Below are 18,904 nucleotides of genomic sequence, written 5' to 3' on the forward strand. Positions count from 1 at the left end.
ATAAGTAGAATTGACATGAAGTGCTATTACATCTAATCATTTCTACATGAATGTTGCACAGAATATAGGATAATATATGGATGTTGAAATGTCTCCCTCCTACAGTTCTTTCAACATTGTCTGGATGACTGAGTACGAGAGATCAATATTATTAACAGTCTTGAGCAATAAGTTTGCATGGATAGAACACTACATTTAAATTATTGTACATTTGTCTCTAACAACCATTTTAATCTTTAATTTTACTTTCTTTTTGTCTCAGAACAAGACAAGGGGTGCCGTCTATATAATATCAATGGACTGTACTAGACCGTTTCAACTGACAACAATAACCTTCACTATTTGAGGAGACACAGAGGAAGAATGAAGAGGGAATCAAAATGGCTTGTGCAGTAATACACAGGCATTACTATGATGGAATCAGAATCAACACTTCGCATCAGTCCCACATTCCTCACCTAGAAAATACTGACAGTTGTGATAAAAACTGGAAGATCCCTAAGGTTTTGAAAGGAGTTCTGGGTGTTGGTAGGAATGCACAATAAAATGGTTTGTTCTCTTTCTAGCTTTTTGTGTTACTATAAATCATGAGAACCAAAGCCCTCAATAGCTTTTTATACATGATTGCTGAGCCAATATTGTATTTATGAGCATCTGCAAAACAACATACTTCATGTTATACCTCTGTTATAAATTCTGTACAATAGTACTGGTGCATAAAGAGCTTTCATTTAAGTTCACATCTTATCATGTGCTGATGTCTTTCTCTGTTGTAAATTACTAACTTCAGAGGAAAAAAGAAAAAATGATTTAAGGTCGTATTCTCATTTATCTGTAACCTTCAGTATTTTTTTTTCCAGGTCTTGGTTTGTAAAGCATCCTGTGCTGACAAGTCTTCAAAATAAAGCTTAATAGTAAAAATATAAGTAAGCACAATCTATCATAGTTCTATTATTGCTTCAATTTAAAGGTAAATAATGTTAAATAAGACTTTTACATCAATTTACATTATAAGTAAATGATACAATTTGTTGTAATATATATTTTTTCATTATTACTCAGGCTCAGAAATTGCTCTAGATCAGTGGTCCATGAACTTTTTCAGTCGTGCCCCTCTTGAGAGCTGTGGTCAGGAGCCAGGGCTGTGGCTGGGAATGGGGCCATGGTTGGGGCCGGGAGCGGGGCTGGAGCTGCAGTAAGGAGAAAAGTCGCGGTTGGGGCCATGGCCAGGAGCAGAACCGCAGCTGGGAGTGGGGCCGGGAACTGGTGGTTGACGCTGAAGCTGTGCCTGCGGTCGGGAAGAAGACAGGGGCACAGCAGAGCTGGGGACAGAGCTGCGCCCTGCCGCCTCTCCCCCAGAACATTTCTCCCCCCCTTCTGGGGGGGCGCACCCCACGGTGTGAGGACCACTGCTCTCGATGATCCCTATTTAACAAACAATATCAGCAGCACAATATAGAAGAATGTGGGCAGCATCCTCCTGAGTCAGTTTCAGTGAGATTTTAAATTGGGCATAATAGTAGGGGAATCCCATGCAGCAGAAGCACTGTATTCCTAGGCTCCTGCACAAGGCATAGAAGTAAGGATCACTTGGAGTCTCTCTGATGCTCCAGCTATTACTGCTGTGGATACACCACTTTGATAAGTGCAACCCTCACTCCGGGGACAAGGAGGAAGAGAAAAAGTCAGAAAGATGGAAAGAAATATACAAATGGAAGGAGATTTGAGGGATTAGAAAAATAGAAAAAGATAGAAGAAAAACTAGGGCAGAACTGCTTTTAGGGAAGTCATGGAGACAAACAATGACTGAGAAGAAATTTGCTATATGAGAAAATTGAGGAGGAAAAGAGACAACTAAGATGTGCATGTGTGTGTTTGTGTGGAGCACAGAGGAGGAGATGAGGACAGGACAAACAAGAATGAAACCTATCAAGTGACATCTCCTTTTTCAGCTATGAAGAGATACTGGAACATTAGATAAACAAGCAAAATGGGATAAAAAATTAACAACAGAAAATATGAAAGGGAATAAGAGAAGGAAAAGTTAAATTTCGGATGACTTTAAAATGCTTTCAGGACAAAAACTAAATCTTCCTCCAATTAAAACTTCTGGTAAATTCAGCTTTTCACATATTACATATCCCTTATCCTCTCCTTAAATTTGGGGAGATAGATATGGTTTTATATGAACATTCCTATATAACTTCTTGCCAGACCACATAAGTCACTAAAAGTTGAATTCTGATGTAATGAGTATAACAACAAGATTAGAAACTTATTTGCTATCCCTTAGAAAGTGTTCTAAGAATGCCCATAAGCACTTCCATGTTCCATAAAAGTAATTGAAAAAACAAAACCTAGGCTGTAGCGAGTATCAGCTTTGTTTTTTGGTTTGTTTTTTAATATTAGATGCCTTCCACAAATCACCTAGGCAGACAAACTGATTACCAGAACTGCAGTTTAAACTAATTACAGTGGTGTAAATATTAAGATCTTAAATCTAATCTATAAAAGGAAAAAAGAGGGAAAAGACCACAATCTTAATTCAGAGTTCAGAGGGACACATCTTGTGAGAAGCACTGTGAGACAAAGTAAAGCCCATTTTCCTCATTTTATGACTTCTTTATTAGCACCCAACCTGAGAAAGGGCATAAACAAAAGGGAAGTCTGAGGTCTTATAATTAAGTATAAGCCAAAGGAGGGGAAAAGGTTACTTTGTTCACTTCATAAGAAATTACATTCTGTGATGTCTCAATGTCTGGTTTAACTTTCTTTAGTAAACCCAGGAGGCAAAGGTCTTTATTTTTTCCTATCTTCATGCATAGGAAAAAACCAGGAAACAACATATGTTCTCTAGTATATTCTCTGAAATGATCTTGTGGCAGGAAACTGTTTTTGAAATCATTTTCTAGATATGTCCCATTGGTAAACTGCTTCCTGAAAATCTATCACAGTAAGGAAAAATAAAACAAAGTCAATTTACCTTTAAATTACACAATAAAATCTTGATTTCACACTTCTGGCATTACATTTGCCACCATGGTTATTTTAATGGCACACACACAAGACTGAGTTTATTGCAAGGAAGATTAGAAAAACATGGAAGCATATTCAGTTATTATTACTATTTATATAGATAAAAAACGGTTACCTACGTTCCATAACTGTTGTTCTTCTAGAGGTGTTGCTCATGTCCACTCCATGTAGGTGTGTGTGCACTGCGTGCACTATTGTCAGAAGATTTTTCCCCTAGTGGTACCCGTTGGGTTGTCTGTGGAGCCCCCTGGAGTAGCGCCTTAATGGCTATGTATATAGGTCCCTGCCGACCTGCCGTCTCTTCAGTTCCTTCTTGCCAGATAATCTGACAGAGGGGAGGCAGGTGGGTCTTGGAATGGCCATGAGCAACACATCTCGAAGAACAACAGTTACAAAAGGTGGGTAACCATTTTTTCTTCTTCTAGTGATTGCTCATGTCAATTCCAAGTAGGTGACTCCCAAGCAGTACCCAGAAAAGGGGTCGGAGTTCACCAAGTTGCAGATTGCAGCACTGCTCTATCAAATGAGGCATCGTCTCTAGCCTGCTGTGTGATGGTGTACCACGACGTAAAGGTGTGAATAGACTATCATGTCAACACCCTGCAGATATCCTAAACAGGGACCTCCACTAGGAACACTGCAGATGAAGCTTGCGCTCTTGTGGAGTGTGCCGTCAATCCTGGGGCTGGTATCTTTGCCAGGTCATAGCATGTCCTGATACAGGCCGTGATTCAAGAAGAGATTTGTTGGGATGAGATCGGCAGGCCTGTCATTTTTTCAGCATGGGCGATGAAGAGTTGCATCAACTTCCTAAATCGCTTCGTCCGCTCAATGTAAAAAGCCAGTGACTGTTTAACATCTAGGGAATGGAGCATGCATTCCCTGTCATTAGCATGAGGCTTTGGGAACAACACTGGTAGGAAGATGTCCTGATTTGCATGAAATTGTGAGACTACTTTAGGTAGAAAGGCTGGGTGAGGCCGCAACTGCACCTTGTCCTTATAAAACACTATATAAGGGGGCTCAGACATTAAAGCTTTGAGCTCAGACACTCTTCTGGCTGAAGTTATAGCCACGAGAAATGCCACTTTCTAAGAGAGGTTAAGCAGAGACCAAGTTGCTAGAGGTTCAAAAGGTCCATCCCCCCCCTCCAATCAGCCTTGAGAGGACCAGGTTAAGGTCCCATGGAGGGACCGGTTGCCACACCTAGGAGTACAGCCTGTCTAGCCCTTTAAGGAAGCATCCAACCGTGGTGTTAGCACATACTGACTGCCCCGCTGCACCCGGGTGGAAAGAGAAATAGCAGCCAGGTACACTTTGATTGATGAGACTGCTAGGCTTGCCTCCTGGGTTTACTAAAGAAAGTTAAACCATGGAGCAGTACCTTGGCGAAGATGATCGGTGCTGCATCATAGAAGGCTTGCCCCTATGCCGAACTGGTACTGGTGCACAGGCCGGTGGAGCAGGGGACTGGGCCGTCATGGTAATCAGTTCCCTGGCTGCCTCGAACGTGTCTGCTGTGGAGGGAGCATCCAAGTCCTCCTCCAAATCTTCCCGCACCAGGGAGTCCACTGGGGCTGGACTCAAAGACCTGCTGGAGAGGCCAGAGTCGATGGTGCTGGTACAGGCGGACCCAAGGTTGGGTGTCCTGACGCAGGACACACCCTCACTGGTGCCTGTATGCTCCACTGCTCTAGCAGGGGACTGCACCCTGTCAGCCCTCTTTTTCTTGTGCGGCACTGACCTCTAGGGAATCGCTTGCTAACGGAAGACAGAGCTGCTCCAATGACCATCACAGGTGGTAAGAAGGAACTGAAGAGGCAGTGGGTCAGCAGGGACCTATATAGATGGCCATGAATACGCCATTCCATGGGGCTCCGCAGCCGACCCGCTGGGTACCGCTAGGGGAAAATCCTTCTGACGATCGTGCACATGGTGCGCACACACCTACTTGGAAATGACATAAGCAATCACTTGAAGAAGAATCAGGCATATTTAATCAAAGTCTAGGCACTTTTACTGTAAATATACTGAAATAATTTTATGGTTCAAGATGGGCACTGCAAATTACCTTTAGCCAAATGAATTACTATCTCACCAATTACGTATCATCAAATGTGAAATACAACCACACCATATTGCAAGATGTTGGGAGGAAAGGTAGGCTGAGTTCAAAGGATATACGGTGGCCATAATTACAAATTAGCCTGAGGCGAATGAGGCATTTACACGTAGTATTTTTTTTTTTATAAATATCATATGCCCCTCAGATTACCTGTGCACTATTATTGTGCCTGAATGCAGTATTAAAATGAAGGAGGCTGTAAGGGAGAAACCAACAGGAAATGAAACAATAGCAATGATAAGGGGCTATGATAAGATGTACCAAGAGTCCTTTGGGAAACAGTGAGGAAACCATTAATGGGGGGGGGGGGGGGAGAATACCCTGTGTCTGACTCCAGCTAGTCTGGTGTGTTGTATTTTTCCCCCAGAACCAAAGGGTATACTAAAACTTTAAAGATACTGGTCTTAAGAAGGGGGGCACCCAGGGCATGTTAGTGAGAGCTTACAGACAAGCAAGGAGAAACAGAGACAGGCAGGACAAACTGTTTATTCCAACCCAGAGATGGAGGTAACTGCACTAGATTGAACATACCAAAGTTTACAAGGAAAGTTTAAGGGTTAGGTGACAGGAATAGGCGTACAGATACTTTATTGGTTTATTGTGTGCTACATACCTTTAGGTAAAGGAATAAATAATACCCTGTTTTGAAGAGCTATTTGTGTCACTGCAGATTTATACTGTCACAGACTCCTCAGGGGAAACTCAGCTGGGCCTGTTGCATTAACATGGCTGAAAAATAGAGAGACTGCAGCCTAGAGATTCAGCTTGAGTTGGATCTGGGGTTCCACCCAGACTGATGTGCAGGAAGCCAGGCCTGTTACCCACCAGAGTTCACTTGAGAGAGACTAAAAACTCTGAAGTGCAGTTTAAACTCTAACCATGATGTAGCCTGAATAAATAAGCACATTTCTAAAACTGGATTCTTTCTACAGCAGAAACTGGAAAAGGGTAGGTCTACTTTCATATCTTCTAGGAAGTAAAGAAATTTCTGATCTACAGAAGTGGTTCTTAAAAAAAATAATGCAGTGAGGCAGTTAAACTGGCACCAATGTCTAGCTGAAACTATAATTGGAATTTTATTTCACCAACAACTGTGCTTAAGATATAAACCTGTAATTAGAGGCCACATGAACTAGTGCAAAGGGCACTGGACTGTGAGTCAGGAGACTTGGGTTCTGTCCCTGGCTTTGGCACTGTCCTCAGGCAATTAAATTTCTTGTGCACGTTTCTTTTCCCACTCTGTCGTGTCTGTTTAGATTGTGAACTCTTCAGGGCAGAGACTGCCTCTTCAGTGACAAATTACAGAGTTTGATTGAAATGTTATTGGCTGTTTAAAGCAGGAGGTCAGATTCAATCATTATAATCCAGAGGTGCGCAAACTACGGCATGGCCCACAGGACTATCCTGTCCAGCCCCTGAGTTCCTGGCCCAGGATGTTAGCCCCCAGTTCCTCCCCTCCTGTTCCCCCTCATCCACAGCCTCAGCTCGCTCCACTGCCGGTGCAATGCTCTGGACGGCGCAGCAGTGAGCTCCTGGGGCAGCGCAGCTGCGTAGCCCAGCCTGACCAGGTGCTCTGTGCTGCGCGGCTGCCTGTCTTGGTGCAGCCGTGCCGCCAGCCACCGGTGTTCCAGGCAGCGCGGTAAGGGGGCAGGGAGTGGGGGGTTGGATCGCGGACCGGGCCGTTCGGGGGGATGGTCTGGGGCCGGGGGTGTGGATAGGGGTTGGGGAGGTCAGAGGGCGGGGAACAAGGGGATTGAATGGGAGCAGGAGTCCCAGGAGGGGGCTGGGGAGGGCAGTCAGGAAGGGCAGATGGGGTGGTGGGGGCAGTGGTCCGGGGGAGGCAGTCAGGAAGGAGAGGGAGGTTGGATGGGGTGGGGGGCCCGGGAGGCCATGAGGGAACGGGGGGGGGGGGGGAGGAGGCTAGAAGTAGAGGGGGGATGCATAGGGGTCAGGGGCCGGGCCATGCCTGGCTGTTTGGGGAGGCACAGCGTCCCCTAACCGTCCGGCACAGCCTCCCCTAACCAGCCCTCCATACAATTTCAGAAACCTGATGCCAAAAACCTCAGGCCAAAAAATTTGCCTACCCCTGTTATAATCTATGATCTTTTGATTTTAAAATCTATGAAGATTTCCATCCACATTCACTGTCTAAGATTGATAAGAAGTAGAATACAACACACCACAGGACTAACCTTCCTTGTTTTAGGAAGGGAAGCTGCCATATGCACTGAAGAGAGTGAATAGAAAAGAAAAGATTGTTTTGACAAGTTTGCCTTTGCCTAAACAGGGAGGAGCTGCAAAAAGAAAAACAAACAAACAATCTTCAAACTTAGACGTCATAGTATAATTGTCACAGACATCAGCTATGAAGAGTAAATTTCTACAGTACATAATGGAATAATTGCAGACGAGACCCAATATACAAAAAAAGCTTCTCTTATAGTTTCATTTTTCTCTCAAGAAAATTCAAAGGCATAAGAAACTACCATATAGACAAAATTATAAATAGACTCTAATTGGAATATACTTTACAAAAATAAAAGGTAACACACAAGTGTAAACAAAAGTATATAAAAAAACTACTACTTTGCACAAGATGCTTTCAACAGATACGTAGTATTTGTGCTATCAAGGTTAATATTCAGTTTACTTTAGAACAGGTAGTAAATTATGAGAGAATGCTAGGAAAATAAATTGCTTTTTTAAACCATAAGATGAAAAGTTTACATAGAAAAAGATTGTACCTGCTGATCTCCAAGGAAATGACTTCTCAGTAGAGCTACAGAAAAAGGGGAAAAAAAGTTATATTTATTTCCCTTATCACTAAAAGGGAGCTATTTTGGATTTATAAACTAAACATTGTTTCTTAATATGAAACTATCCAAAAACCAGCGAAGAATAAATTAAAAAAAAAACAGATGTTTCTCAAGTAAATGTTACTAATGTCGTGCTTTCTATTCTGCACAATGTAACATTCAGAATCATTGTGAGTTATACTTTATTGTATTAATCATAGGAAATGCCTCTAAGTATTTCACAACACTAAGTGGCATTTAAACCTATCTGCAATAGGATTGATAAGTGCATGACTTGTGATATACACTGCATACCTGAGGTGTGACATCATCAATATAATGCTGTAAAACATTTTGCAAGATTCTGTATGAAGGACACTATATTGAAATAAATTACAACTAACAAAGGCTGATGAAAAATTTTAGCAGATGTATTCTATTATTTTCCAAAGCAGTTTTTTGATGTCTAGTACATTATGACTGATGAAAAGTAAAACACTAGTTATATAACTGAATATGCATATTTTTGAAGGTTAAGACAGACAAAACAATTTTAGATGCTCAAGGATATACACGACCTGTGCAATAAAGTCTCACCAGATAAGTATGTTATCAGTATAGCTCTACAACTGTACATTCCTTCACATTATGAATTTATTTATGACCATTTAAACTCTTGCTCCCTCCACATTAACATTTTCAGATTTTAATATATATTTGAATACTACCGCATTTGCTGGTGGATGAGAAATTCAAATTAGCATATCTGTGTATTTCATTAGAAGAATTTATGCAAAATAGAAGTATTTCCACACACTAGGTACAATTGACAATCTTTTTAAAACAGTCAATGCAAAATGATAGATTTAGTAGAGTACTGCAAAATATTCCAAAATATCCTTATGCTTGAAGACAAAAAGGACTTTCCCTAACATCAGTTTTCCACAATATTCTAGAAAAACGAGAAAATGGAAAGCTGGTCAGAATATTTCTGTTACATCATGCTACTTTCTAAATTGGCTCTCTTTTTTTCCTTTACAACTCATCACCTCTGCCACATTACACAACAAAAATCTCAGCAACTCAGTTTGAATTGAGAAAGCTAGCTGGTTATCATCTTTCAAAGTAAGCGTGTATGCAGGACCTTTCTTGGTCCTCTTGTGAAGAAATACTGCCATTCATGCTCAACTGTGCCAACTTGGGTTCTGTGACACAAATGGGAGCTATAATTAGAACCATGTTTAACCAAAACCAGGATTCAAATCCAGGTCTCAAGAAGAAAAGCTACTCTATCTATAGCTAGTATCTCCTTTTTTTTTTACTGCTAGTCCCTCAATCCTCAGTAATTTCTTGTACTTCTTGGGGGGTAGCCAAGCCAATATTGTGTTAACCCTTACTTTTCGTATTTTACAAAATGCCAAAAAATTGCGTTAGACTGAAATTTAGCGTGTAAGTTTACAGCTAAGGAGTGATCTGGGAAGGAAGATTGCCAGATATTCTTTTCAGTCTTTTGATGGTACAATAATAGAAGTTTAGGTTAAAATGTTTACTCAAGCTGCTCACTTGCCTTACATCTTTATTTACACTAGGCCATATTTTCTATAAAGGCTGTGAAGCAAGAAGTGGTCCAACATAGCCCGCTGAAAGTCCAGCTCTTGTATACGTTTCATGTTGCCTTAAAGGCACCATTATGCCAGACTTAAATTTGGATCAAGAGGTTGGGTATACCTGAATTTAGATATGACAGTCAGCTTAAGCTCATGCAACAGTGGTAGTGTAACTGTCAGAAAGGGTGAATGTACTGCTATTTTCACAAACACTCCTTCCCCTGCTTGCAATTCCCATCTCTACCCCAATTCCAACTTATTTGTTTAAACCCCCATTCCTCTCATGAAAAGTATACTGCTATCTCACTTCAAAAATAATTACCCTGAATAGTTTTTCCACAGCCAAGGAACTGAGTCCTTTCACTCTAAATAAAAATTAAGGCTATTTTAATTTTGAATATGAACATATAGTTATGCACAAGTTCAGAGTGTTTTTCAGGTAGACTTTGTGCCTAGACACACACATGTACAAGTCAGCCAAGTAAACTGTAGTCAACCCTGCTGGCTTTTAGCCTGCAAACTAAACTTTACAGCTGTATTTGAGTGCAAACATTAAAAATGATCTTCATAAGAACAAACATGAAAATCCACATTCAAGTTGTGATTGAGTTTAGTTTAATATACATGTGCAGAGTGAACAGATTTGTGTTATCCAGGTCTGAATGCTGAAATCTAATCTTTCTACATGCATTTGCTCTTTACTGTACACACTCACTTGGATTTATTGAGTTCTGTATCATTCATTGTCCTCAGCCTACACTCCAACACTTGCCTTCATCAAAACTCTAAGAAATATAAAGAAGTTATTCAGAATGACAGACATTGTAGCTATCAGTGTCATAATCTTAATATCTCCCTAAACATCAGAATACATCCCACCTATCAGGATCTCTAATTTTCCTACTGGAGGTTAAAGCGGCTTCAGCCCTATTTATTGGGATGGCGCTGATCATATTGTGGTGATGGGTGAGGGTGAAAAAAGCTTAACACAGAAAGCTGGGCCCTTGTATACACAAGTTTGTGAAAGTGATTCCCCCTGCTTCCCCCGATGAGTACCTGGATAGCTGGTCTTTCTGCATTTGCAGGATTTGTGAGAGTCTACAGTAAGGGCTTGTCTGCACATAAAACACTGTAGTGGCTGCTGAACCCTCTGCTGATGGGGGGCATTTGCACATTGGTGTAGATACTCTACCTCCCTGAGAAGCTGTAGCTGTGTCAGTGGGAGAAGTCTTAAAAAGAATCCTTAAAAAGAGGTTTTATACTTAAACATAATCTGTTCCTTATGGAGCAATATGAAAAATCAGAGGTATCACACACTGGTCATTTGTCACACATGTTGATGGCTTTTCTCATTCTGCCAAACTTTAAGGTAGAGAGGTATGATTGCTGGTGATGATACATGAGCCAGGAAGAAACATGTTACTTACTCTACAGTAATTGTGGTTCTTCGAGATGCTGTAGTCAGCATAGATCCCATTAGAGATATACATACACCTCATGAGTCTGAGTCACTTTCTTTTTTGGCTAGCAGTGTCCACTGTGCTTCCATAGGCGGAAATAAAGGGCAGAGAAGCCCTGACCCTCCCTCAATTCCCTCATTGTTCAAAGCCTGTGTTGCTGAGGACTCAAAAGTGGAGATGGAGGGCAGGTCATGGGATCCACACTGACTAAACATCTTGAAGAACCACAATTATTGCAGGGTAAGTGACCATTCATTCATAGTGTAGATTCCACTATACGGCAAACAGAACCCCACCCCTACCCCAATGGTGGGAGTAAGAAGTCTCAGCTGTGTCAGTCAGAGAATGAATCCCTGCTCTTCCATATTTGGCATCTGTCCTGGCAGCCATGACAAGGGCATAGTTCTTAATGGTCAATGGGTTGGCTCCACGTGTTTGTTTCACAGAGCTCATGGCGTGGCACATATCTGAAACAGGTTACAGATGTTGCCCTGCTAGAGTGAGCCTTGCTGTTCACAGAGAGAGACTTGAACCAACTGACAGTAGACGGAAATATACCATGATCCACTTCAAGAGTCTTTAGGACAAGATAGCTTGGCCTCTTGAAGTGACAGACAAAGCTACAAAAAGGCAGAGAGAGAGTCTGAAAGTTTTGATCCTGTTGAGATAGTGGAGAGGGCCCTGGAAACATCCAGGGAGTGAAGAGTGAAGTTTTGGTAAAAATACTTGTTAGGTGGAATTCTGAGACTGCTTAAGAAATGAACATTGCGTGTGGTTTCATCACACTGTGTTCCTATGGAAGAACATGTATGGTGGGTTGGCCATCAGGGCCAAGAGCTTACTGACTCTCCATGCTGACATGATGGCCATAAGAAAAACCATCTTGATGGTGAGGTGGTATACGTGCTCTGATAATGATTTGAAAGGAGGCACCATAAGCTGCACGAGGACAGTGTTTAGGTCCCATGTGGAAGTCGGGGCTCTCACTGGAAGTGTCAGGAACTGTGATGGAGATGGTCATGCCTAGTGGTCGGAGCTGCAGCAGTCATGCCTAGTGGTCAGTGCTGGATTCAGGCGTCCAGGTGGGTGGGGTTGGAGTGAGGCTGGAGCAGGACTAGGAGCAGGGCTGGAGGAAGAGCAAGAGTGGAGCAGTCTAAGGCTTGAGGAGTCCATTGCCACCATCATGCAGGAGTGACTTCCAAGTCCCAGAGAGACACTGAGCAGACTGAGCTGCTGCTCCTCCTGTGAGGCTTATATACCTGGTCTGGGAATTGCAAGACCAGTTCTTGGCTTGTGGATTGGCCGGAGCCTAGCACAGGGGTGACTTATCACCTTGCAGGAGGGCAGGTATGGAGATGGTTTTTGATGCACTTGCAAATGTAGGGTGTGAGACTTTTTTATTCCTTAGTTAGGCTTTTATCATTGGGGCATGTCTTTGCTATGTCAGATACTCAATATTCACATGGACTTGGGTTTGTTGCTTATACAGAGTTACTGTCAGAATTTGTTATGTGACTTAAGAATGAATATATCACTTCATCTGTCCTTTACTTTTCATGTTAAATGTCTACGACAAGAACACATTTTCAATAATATAGTGTTTTTTATGCTTTCAAATTCTTGCTGTAGAGCATCTCCCAATAGAATGGCATATATTCAGTTCTAGATACCTGTAATATACATCAAAACTACCACTGAAAAACATAAAAAGTACAATATAATGGGGTCTTACATTTCTTCTATTTTTTATTGAAATGGGTTACCCATGTTTTTCACTTCAATAATTTTCAACTGATCTTCAATGCCCTTTTTATTCTTCAGTTTTCTGGACAGTAAACGCTGATGCAGGGAGTGTCTTCATGATTACGGTGTTAGTAGAGTGCCTAGGATTATGGGGCTGGGAACTGACCAAGTCCTAGGTGCTATGGCATGATAAATGTTAAGTAAGTAAATAAATAAATGAACGAACTATTTCAGAAATCAGCATTTTAAGTATTTCCAAAGATTTAAGAGTCCTTACATGGCACTTTAGTAAAGCCTTATCTCACCACAATTATCATGGAATCCATTGTCCTTTTTATACGGGAGTACGTTAAATATGTATGTCTGATACAGATAAAGAGAAAAACAGTCCTACAATATGCTTTTGGTGTGATTGCTGTGGGGATTGAATCTAGGACCTCAGGATCTGAAAGTATGAGCACTTATTGGTGGAACCAAAGGACCAGATCCACTGAATCTGGATGCAACAGTTTTACCAGTGATGTTGCATTTTCGCTTAGCCTAAATTTGCAAAATAGCAGGCATGGGAAGAACTGTGAAGCAATTAAATGTACATTACAAGCATGACTATAGATCACTGGTTGGAGAGAGACATAAAATTTTTCCATACGAGAAATCCATTTGCATCCTGAAATTCTTTCTGAACATTTAATTAAAAAAAAAAAGAAAAAGGCAAACTATTTCAGTAGTGTTTTTCATAAGTGCCTAATTTAGAAAACAGAAAATTGCTGTTTCTCTCCATCAATCTTGTCATTTTCCATTTGCTTTTAACATATTAGCATTTGGAAACTTGCGTCTTTGTTTAGCTAACTTATTTATTTACTGCTGTAGGTCCTGTCCTCCATCTGACTCCCCTCCACTCTGTTACCCTCACTTTTTGTAATTTAGGATTGCAAGGCATTTTGGAGCAGAACTTGTATATTGCTACTTGTTTCTGTAAAGTCCTTAGTGTCCTTTGAGGTACGATAAAAATAATAATTTGTTTATGTAGCAGCATTGACAAAATCAGCACACCTAGAAAGGAGTGATGGTTTATTGAGTAATGCTGCTTTGCAGTAAAGAATAACTTATTTTTGTGTCTATATAAACAGTTTTGGTTTTGCTTTTATTGTTTAAGAAAAGAATTATAATTCAAACATTTAGAATCCAAAAGACATAGTCCCCTGTAAACAGACCTAAAATACAGATTGGAAGCTACCATAAACTATGTGACTGTAACTTAACTTGCAACATCTGATTCCTGATTTAAAATTTGCAGCCCACACATCAACATAGCCTGAGATCAGAAAATATAGACCTGGTTCTTGTCCATTGTAAGGCCTCATTTACACAGCTCTAGCAGTGTAGAGGAGCTTGAATGTATGTGTAAATGTAATACAAAACAGATCAAGTAGTTTATTTGTTTTAAATACAAAAGAATTTGTGAAGATCTACATTATATGCTATAATAACACTCAGCACCCTGTGTTTTGCAAACTAGGCATATTTTCCATGCAGATTTAGCACATACATTTTTATATGCTTTTTTTATTTTAGTTTTTGATGGAAATCCTATAATTTTTAACATAGTCCATAAATATATAATTTTAAACAAGCACCATTAGAGAAAGTTAGGCTTACTTATGACTCCAGTGTTCAGAACTCAAGTTTTGAATTAAAAAACTCACCTATATCTATTTGAGAATGCCCAGTAAATATGTAGAATAGATAGTTGTTCTTTTTAATCAAGACAATATCCTCTGCCAAATCATGTTAAACAAAATGATAAATTACACATTTCCAATAAATTCAAAATGTAAGCGTCTAAATTACATCAAGGGGTGCCAAATTTTATTTTTTGGCACCCCTGAACTTCATGGCAACAGGTTAACAGTGAGGTGCTCCCACAATCTGCATTAGGACAAGTGTTTTAAATATTTTTGTTAATGATCTGGAAACCCTGCATACAGGGTTGGGTGCAGCCTCAGCATTGAGTCCATGTCCCAGGAGGGAGCTGCACAGTGATCTCCCACCTCTGTGCAGCAAGTGGTCTGTGCTCTCCAATGCCATGCTGGAGCCTCCACATTTATGTGAGAAATAAAATTTACAGAATTTTGCAGAATTTTAAATTATTGTGCACAGAATTTAATTTTTTGGCACAGAATGCCCTCAGGAGTGAACTTCATCCTGAATTAACACAGAAATTAAATAATAATTATACTTTTAGATAGCTAGAAACATTAAGGAAATCAGAGCACCTGAGATGCATAAACGCCTCCTTCAGACAGAGACATTTTGCTGCATGCAGTGGAATGTCCTACACCAGCTAGGATGGCACAATCAGGTGAAGTCAGGAATGCCTTGCATGCTACTGCTTCTCAGATGGATCACGATTCCCTTGACTTTGCCTTGTAGTCTGCTTGCTCTCACCTATATTGCTCAACACTTTGACACTCTTAGAGAAATGATACCATTAACACACACAAAGATATTTTATAAATGAAGAGTATCGTAGGTTTCTTTTATAGGAAAATGTTTAATACTTGATGGTGTAGAATATTTTACTGAATTCATCTGGAATGTTTTTTTAAACAATAAATCTGTACATTATATTTTATTTATGTTGTGGAAAAGTAAATTATATATTACACACAGCAGAGAAAACAAGCCATTCTAGTAGTTATGAAAAACCATTCATTTTAAAATCAAAAGTCTTCATATAGCTACTGTATTAGATTGTTAGAGTTAGCTTGAATGCTTCAGTTTAATAGAAATGCTGGCTGAATTTCCATCAGCATAAATGCCCTACAGGACTTTTAGATACACATTTTTAATTCCAGCTGGTGGGGACCATTATCATTTGGATTTTTACGTCCCAAAGGAAATTGACTTGTGTCAGAAATTGTTTGCAATCAGAATGGCAATGAGAAGTAATTAAAAATGGTTGCTTGAAGAGCTGTGCTTCAGTGAACTGCTCCAAATAAAACTACTTCTGGAGGTCTGTATCTCTACCATTCACTGCCTGCAAAGTTGATTTGTTGACAATTTACTATACTGTCAAAGTGCAGCCAAAGTTTTGTTTTCTTTTTGTTAAAAGGTTAAATGACACCTTGTGTTGTCACCAGTAACAAATCTGCATTCAGTACTTTACAGTTAAATATAAAAATATTTAAGTGGTGTAATAAAGTTAAGAGTTCTACTTCCCAACAGTACAAAATTTTCATCAGCTAGATGGAGACAGTAACTAGTGAGGGGAGGGAGATGAGCTGGCTACATGATGCAACAGGTTAATGCAACTAGCCTTCCACCTGGGAGGATAGGCAGCCTGTTTAATAAAAATTTAATTATCTCTTCCTAGTATGTATAGACTTCTGTCTGCATCACAGAATTATCACACAATCTGATAAAGCTGACAGACTCTGCTTAGGAGAAGCCCAGGGCTGAATTTTCAGTAGTAATGCAGGCTAGAAGTGAGGTGCATTGATAGATGTGTGGTTATGGAAAGCTGAATATCCTACCTGCTGCTGCATTGAAACAGTCTTTAAAGAACAAACAGGTACACTGAAAAGCTTATTACTATTCTTCCCAATCCATCATTTACAATATACTTCAATATTTTGTATTACTGATTTACAGCATCAAAAACAATCTTGCTGTACCATTTCTGTCTCTAAGGCTCTCTCTCTCCACACCAGAGCCTAAGCCAGCAAAGCTCTGTAGGCGTAGCCTACTACAGATGTAAGCTGACAGGAGTTCCTCTGTCAGTACAGTAATACCACTCCCCCAACCAACATTAGCTAAGCAGACAGAAGCACTCTTCTGCTGGCATGGATGGATCTGTAAGTGGTGGGGAGCGGCCGTGTTCCCTCTAATTTTTCCCACCCATGTGCGGAATAAATTTTGTTACGTGCACCAATATGGAGGTGATATGTCACACAACAAAATTCATGGAGTGCGGGAGGGGGCTCAGGGCTGGGGCAAAGGGTTGGGGTGCAGTGGTGTGAGGGCTGGGACTGGCAGTGCGGGCTCTGAGGTGGGGGCTGGGGGTTTGGGATGCAGGAAGGTGCTCCAGGGCTACAGCGGGGAGAAAGGACTCTCCCCAGCTCTCTCTCCCCGCAGCAGCACCTGGGCTGGCGGGGGAAAGGTGCCTCTCCCCACCGGGGCACCCTTCCACCATCCCCAACAGGCTTGGGCCGGGGCTGGGTGCCTGGGTCCGGGCCGCCCCAGCTGCGCCTGGATCTGGTCTGGGTCACACTGCCCCAGCTGTGACTGGGTCTGGGCCGGGCTGTGCCGCCCCAGCTGCGGCTAGGTTCTGGCACCCCAGTGCGGCAGGTTTGGGCCATAGCAGAGTTGGGGCCGGGCGGCCCTGGCCACAGCAGGTTGGGGCCAAGGGAGATAGGCATCCCTCCCACAGCCATGGCAGGTCCCCGGGCGGGTTCCCTGAGTGCCTGTGCAGCGCTAAATAGGCTGCTGCATGGCTGTGCAGCTTACAGGGAACTTAGGGAAGGTGGGAGATAGTGTGGTTTCAGGCACACATGATTTTTTCATCACATTCCTAGTCAACACAACAGCTATGTCAGCATAACTTCGTAGTGTGGGCAAGGAATAAATATTCTTGTGATTTCAGAGGGTGTCAATGAAAACCTGAAGACACTAACAGATCATCTATGTATAAATAAAATTATTGCAGAGGAAACTTTTTGACATGCAAGTGACAAAATACTAATATATTGTGGCTCTCAGATGCCGCTGAAATAGGGCTGCTCCTCTCTGTCACCGGCACATCGCTGTGACTTAGGCCTAGTCTACACCACAAAGTTAGGTTGCATTGACCTAGTTGTGCATGTATCTACACTTAAATTTATCTCCCACGATGTAAGCACCCTGTTACGACAATGCACGATCATCTCCCCAAGTTGCACTGAGCCATGGTCAATATACTGAGGTTGACGCAGCACAAGAGTAGACACTGTGTTACTTATGTTTACTCTAACAGTCCTCCAACATCTGTCACACAATACCAGACACTGAATACGCTGGTCACCCTTGTGAAATCAACTGCCCACGGGTCACAATGACTAGAAGGCCCCCCCTCTCCTTTAAAGCCCTTAGAATTTTTGAAATGCCTTTTCCTGATTGTCTAGCATCGTGAGCACATCTAGCAGCTCTCCATTGTTGTGTGCAGCTGCCCATGTGGGCTCCAGGCTCCAGATGCTCTCTGGCCTGGAGTACATAGGAGATATTAGATCTCCTGGGCCTGTGGGGAGAAGAGACTGTGCAGGCACAGCTACGGACCAGTAGAAACATGGACATCTATGAGCAGATTGTACGGGGGATCAGCAACAAGTCTGCATAAAAGTGAAGGAACTGCACCAGGCATATCAAAAGGCCAGAGAGGCCAACAGGCAATCTGGTGCCAAGCTGCAGACCTGCCACTTTTACAAAGAGTTCCATGCCATAGGCAAGGATACCTCGGAGGAGCCTGAGTCTCAGGCCACTGGCATGAATAGCGAGGATAAGGAGGTAGAAGAGAAAGAGGAGGAGGATGTGACCAGGGAGACCAGCTATCATGCAGTACCTGTTTGGAATTCCAGCACAGTCCAGCCAGTCCCAGCAGTCGAGCACTGGTGAAATGAAGGAGAAGGATCCTCGGATAAGTGTGTAATTCTATTTCCCATTACATGATGTACTGATGGTGCCAACTTTAACAGACTACACCTAGTTACTTTTCATTAATGTACTTGTACTAGGAGAGGTAGCAGTACAGAGAGAAGTAGCATTGTTATGTTTTTCATTCCCGGGGTGGGCTGGGGAGGGAGAAACAGAACAGTTTGTTTACGTACACAAGGATATCCCTTGAATCCTCCTGAGACATATCGATAAAACTGTCACAGAGGTACTCTGCAGTCCTCTCCAGATGATTTCTTTCTAGGGAGGGCAGTCTTACTTTCTTCATATGACACTTTCCCCACCTCAGTTGGGGATAACTATGGCAGGTACCATTGTACTATGCAGGCTAGCAGCAAATGGGCCTGGATGACTTTGGAAGGCCAGCAGCACGTGCTCTCTGTACCTTTGTTACCCTCAGGAGTGAGATATTAGCAAAAATCATCACCGCCT

General features: G+C 41.8%; 1 protein-coding gene across 10 annotated transcripts in view; it reads right to left on the bottom strand.

The window, feature by feature from the left end:
- PKP4 (plakophilin 4) overlaps nt 1–18,904 on the bottom strand; it is a 213,957-nt gene that overhangs the window by 92,061 nt on the left and 102,992 nt on the right. For 7 of the 10 annotated variants that reach the window (XM_039494065.1, XM_039494067.1, XM_039494066.1 and 4 more), the window contains one exon: nt 7,906–7,940. In XM_039494065.1, the coding sequence (XP_039349999.1) occupies nt 7,906–7,940 (35 nt within the window). Of the gene's footprint in view, nt 1–1,058; nt 1,191–7,353; nt 7,370–7,905; nt 7,941–10,278; nt 10,349–18,904 lie in introns of those variants that run through there. The other 3 variants (XM_039494071.1, XM_039494070.1, XM_039494073.1) reach the window with 3 other exon arrangements.

Source organism: Mauremys reevesii, linkage group 11 (genome assembly GCF_016161935.1).
Source record: "Mauremys reevesii isolate NIE-2019 linkage group 11, ASM1616193v1, whole genome shotgun sequence".
Classification (NCBI taxonomy): domain Eukaryota; kingdom Metazoa; phylum Chordata; order Testudines; family Geoemydidae; genus Mauremys; species Mauremys reevesii.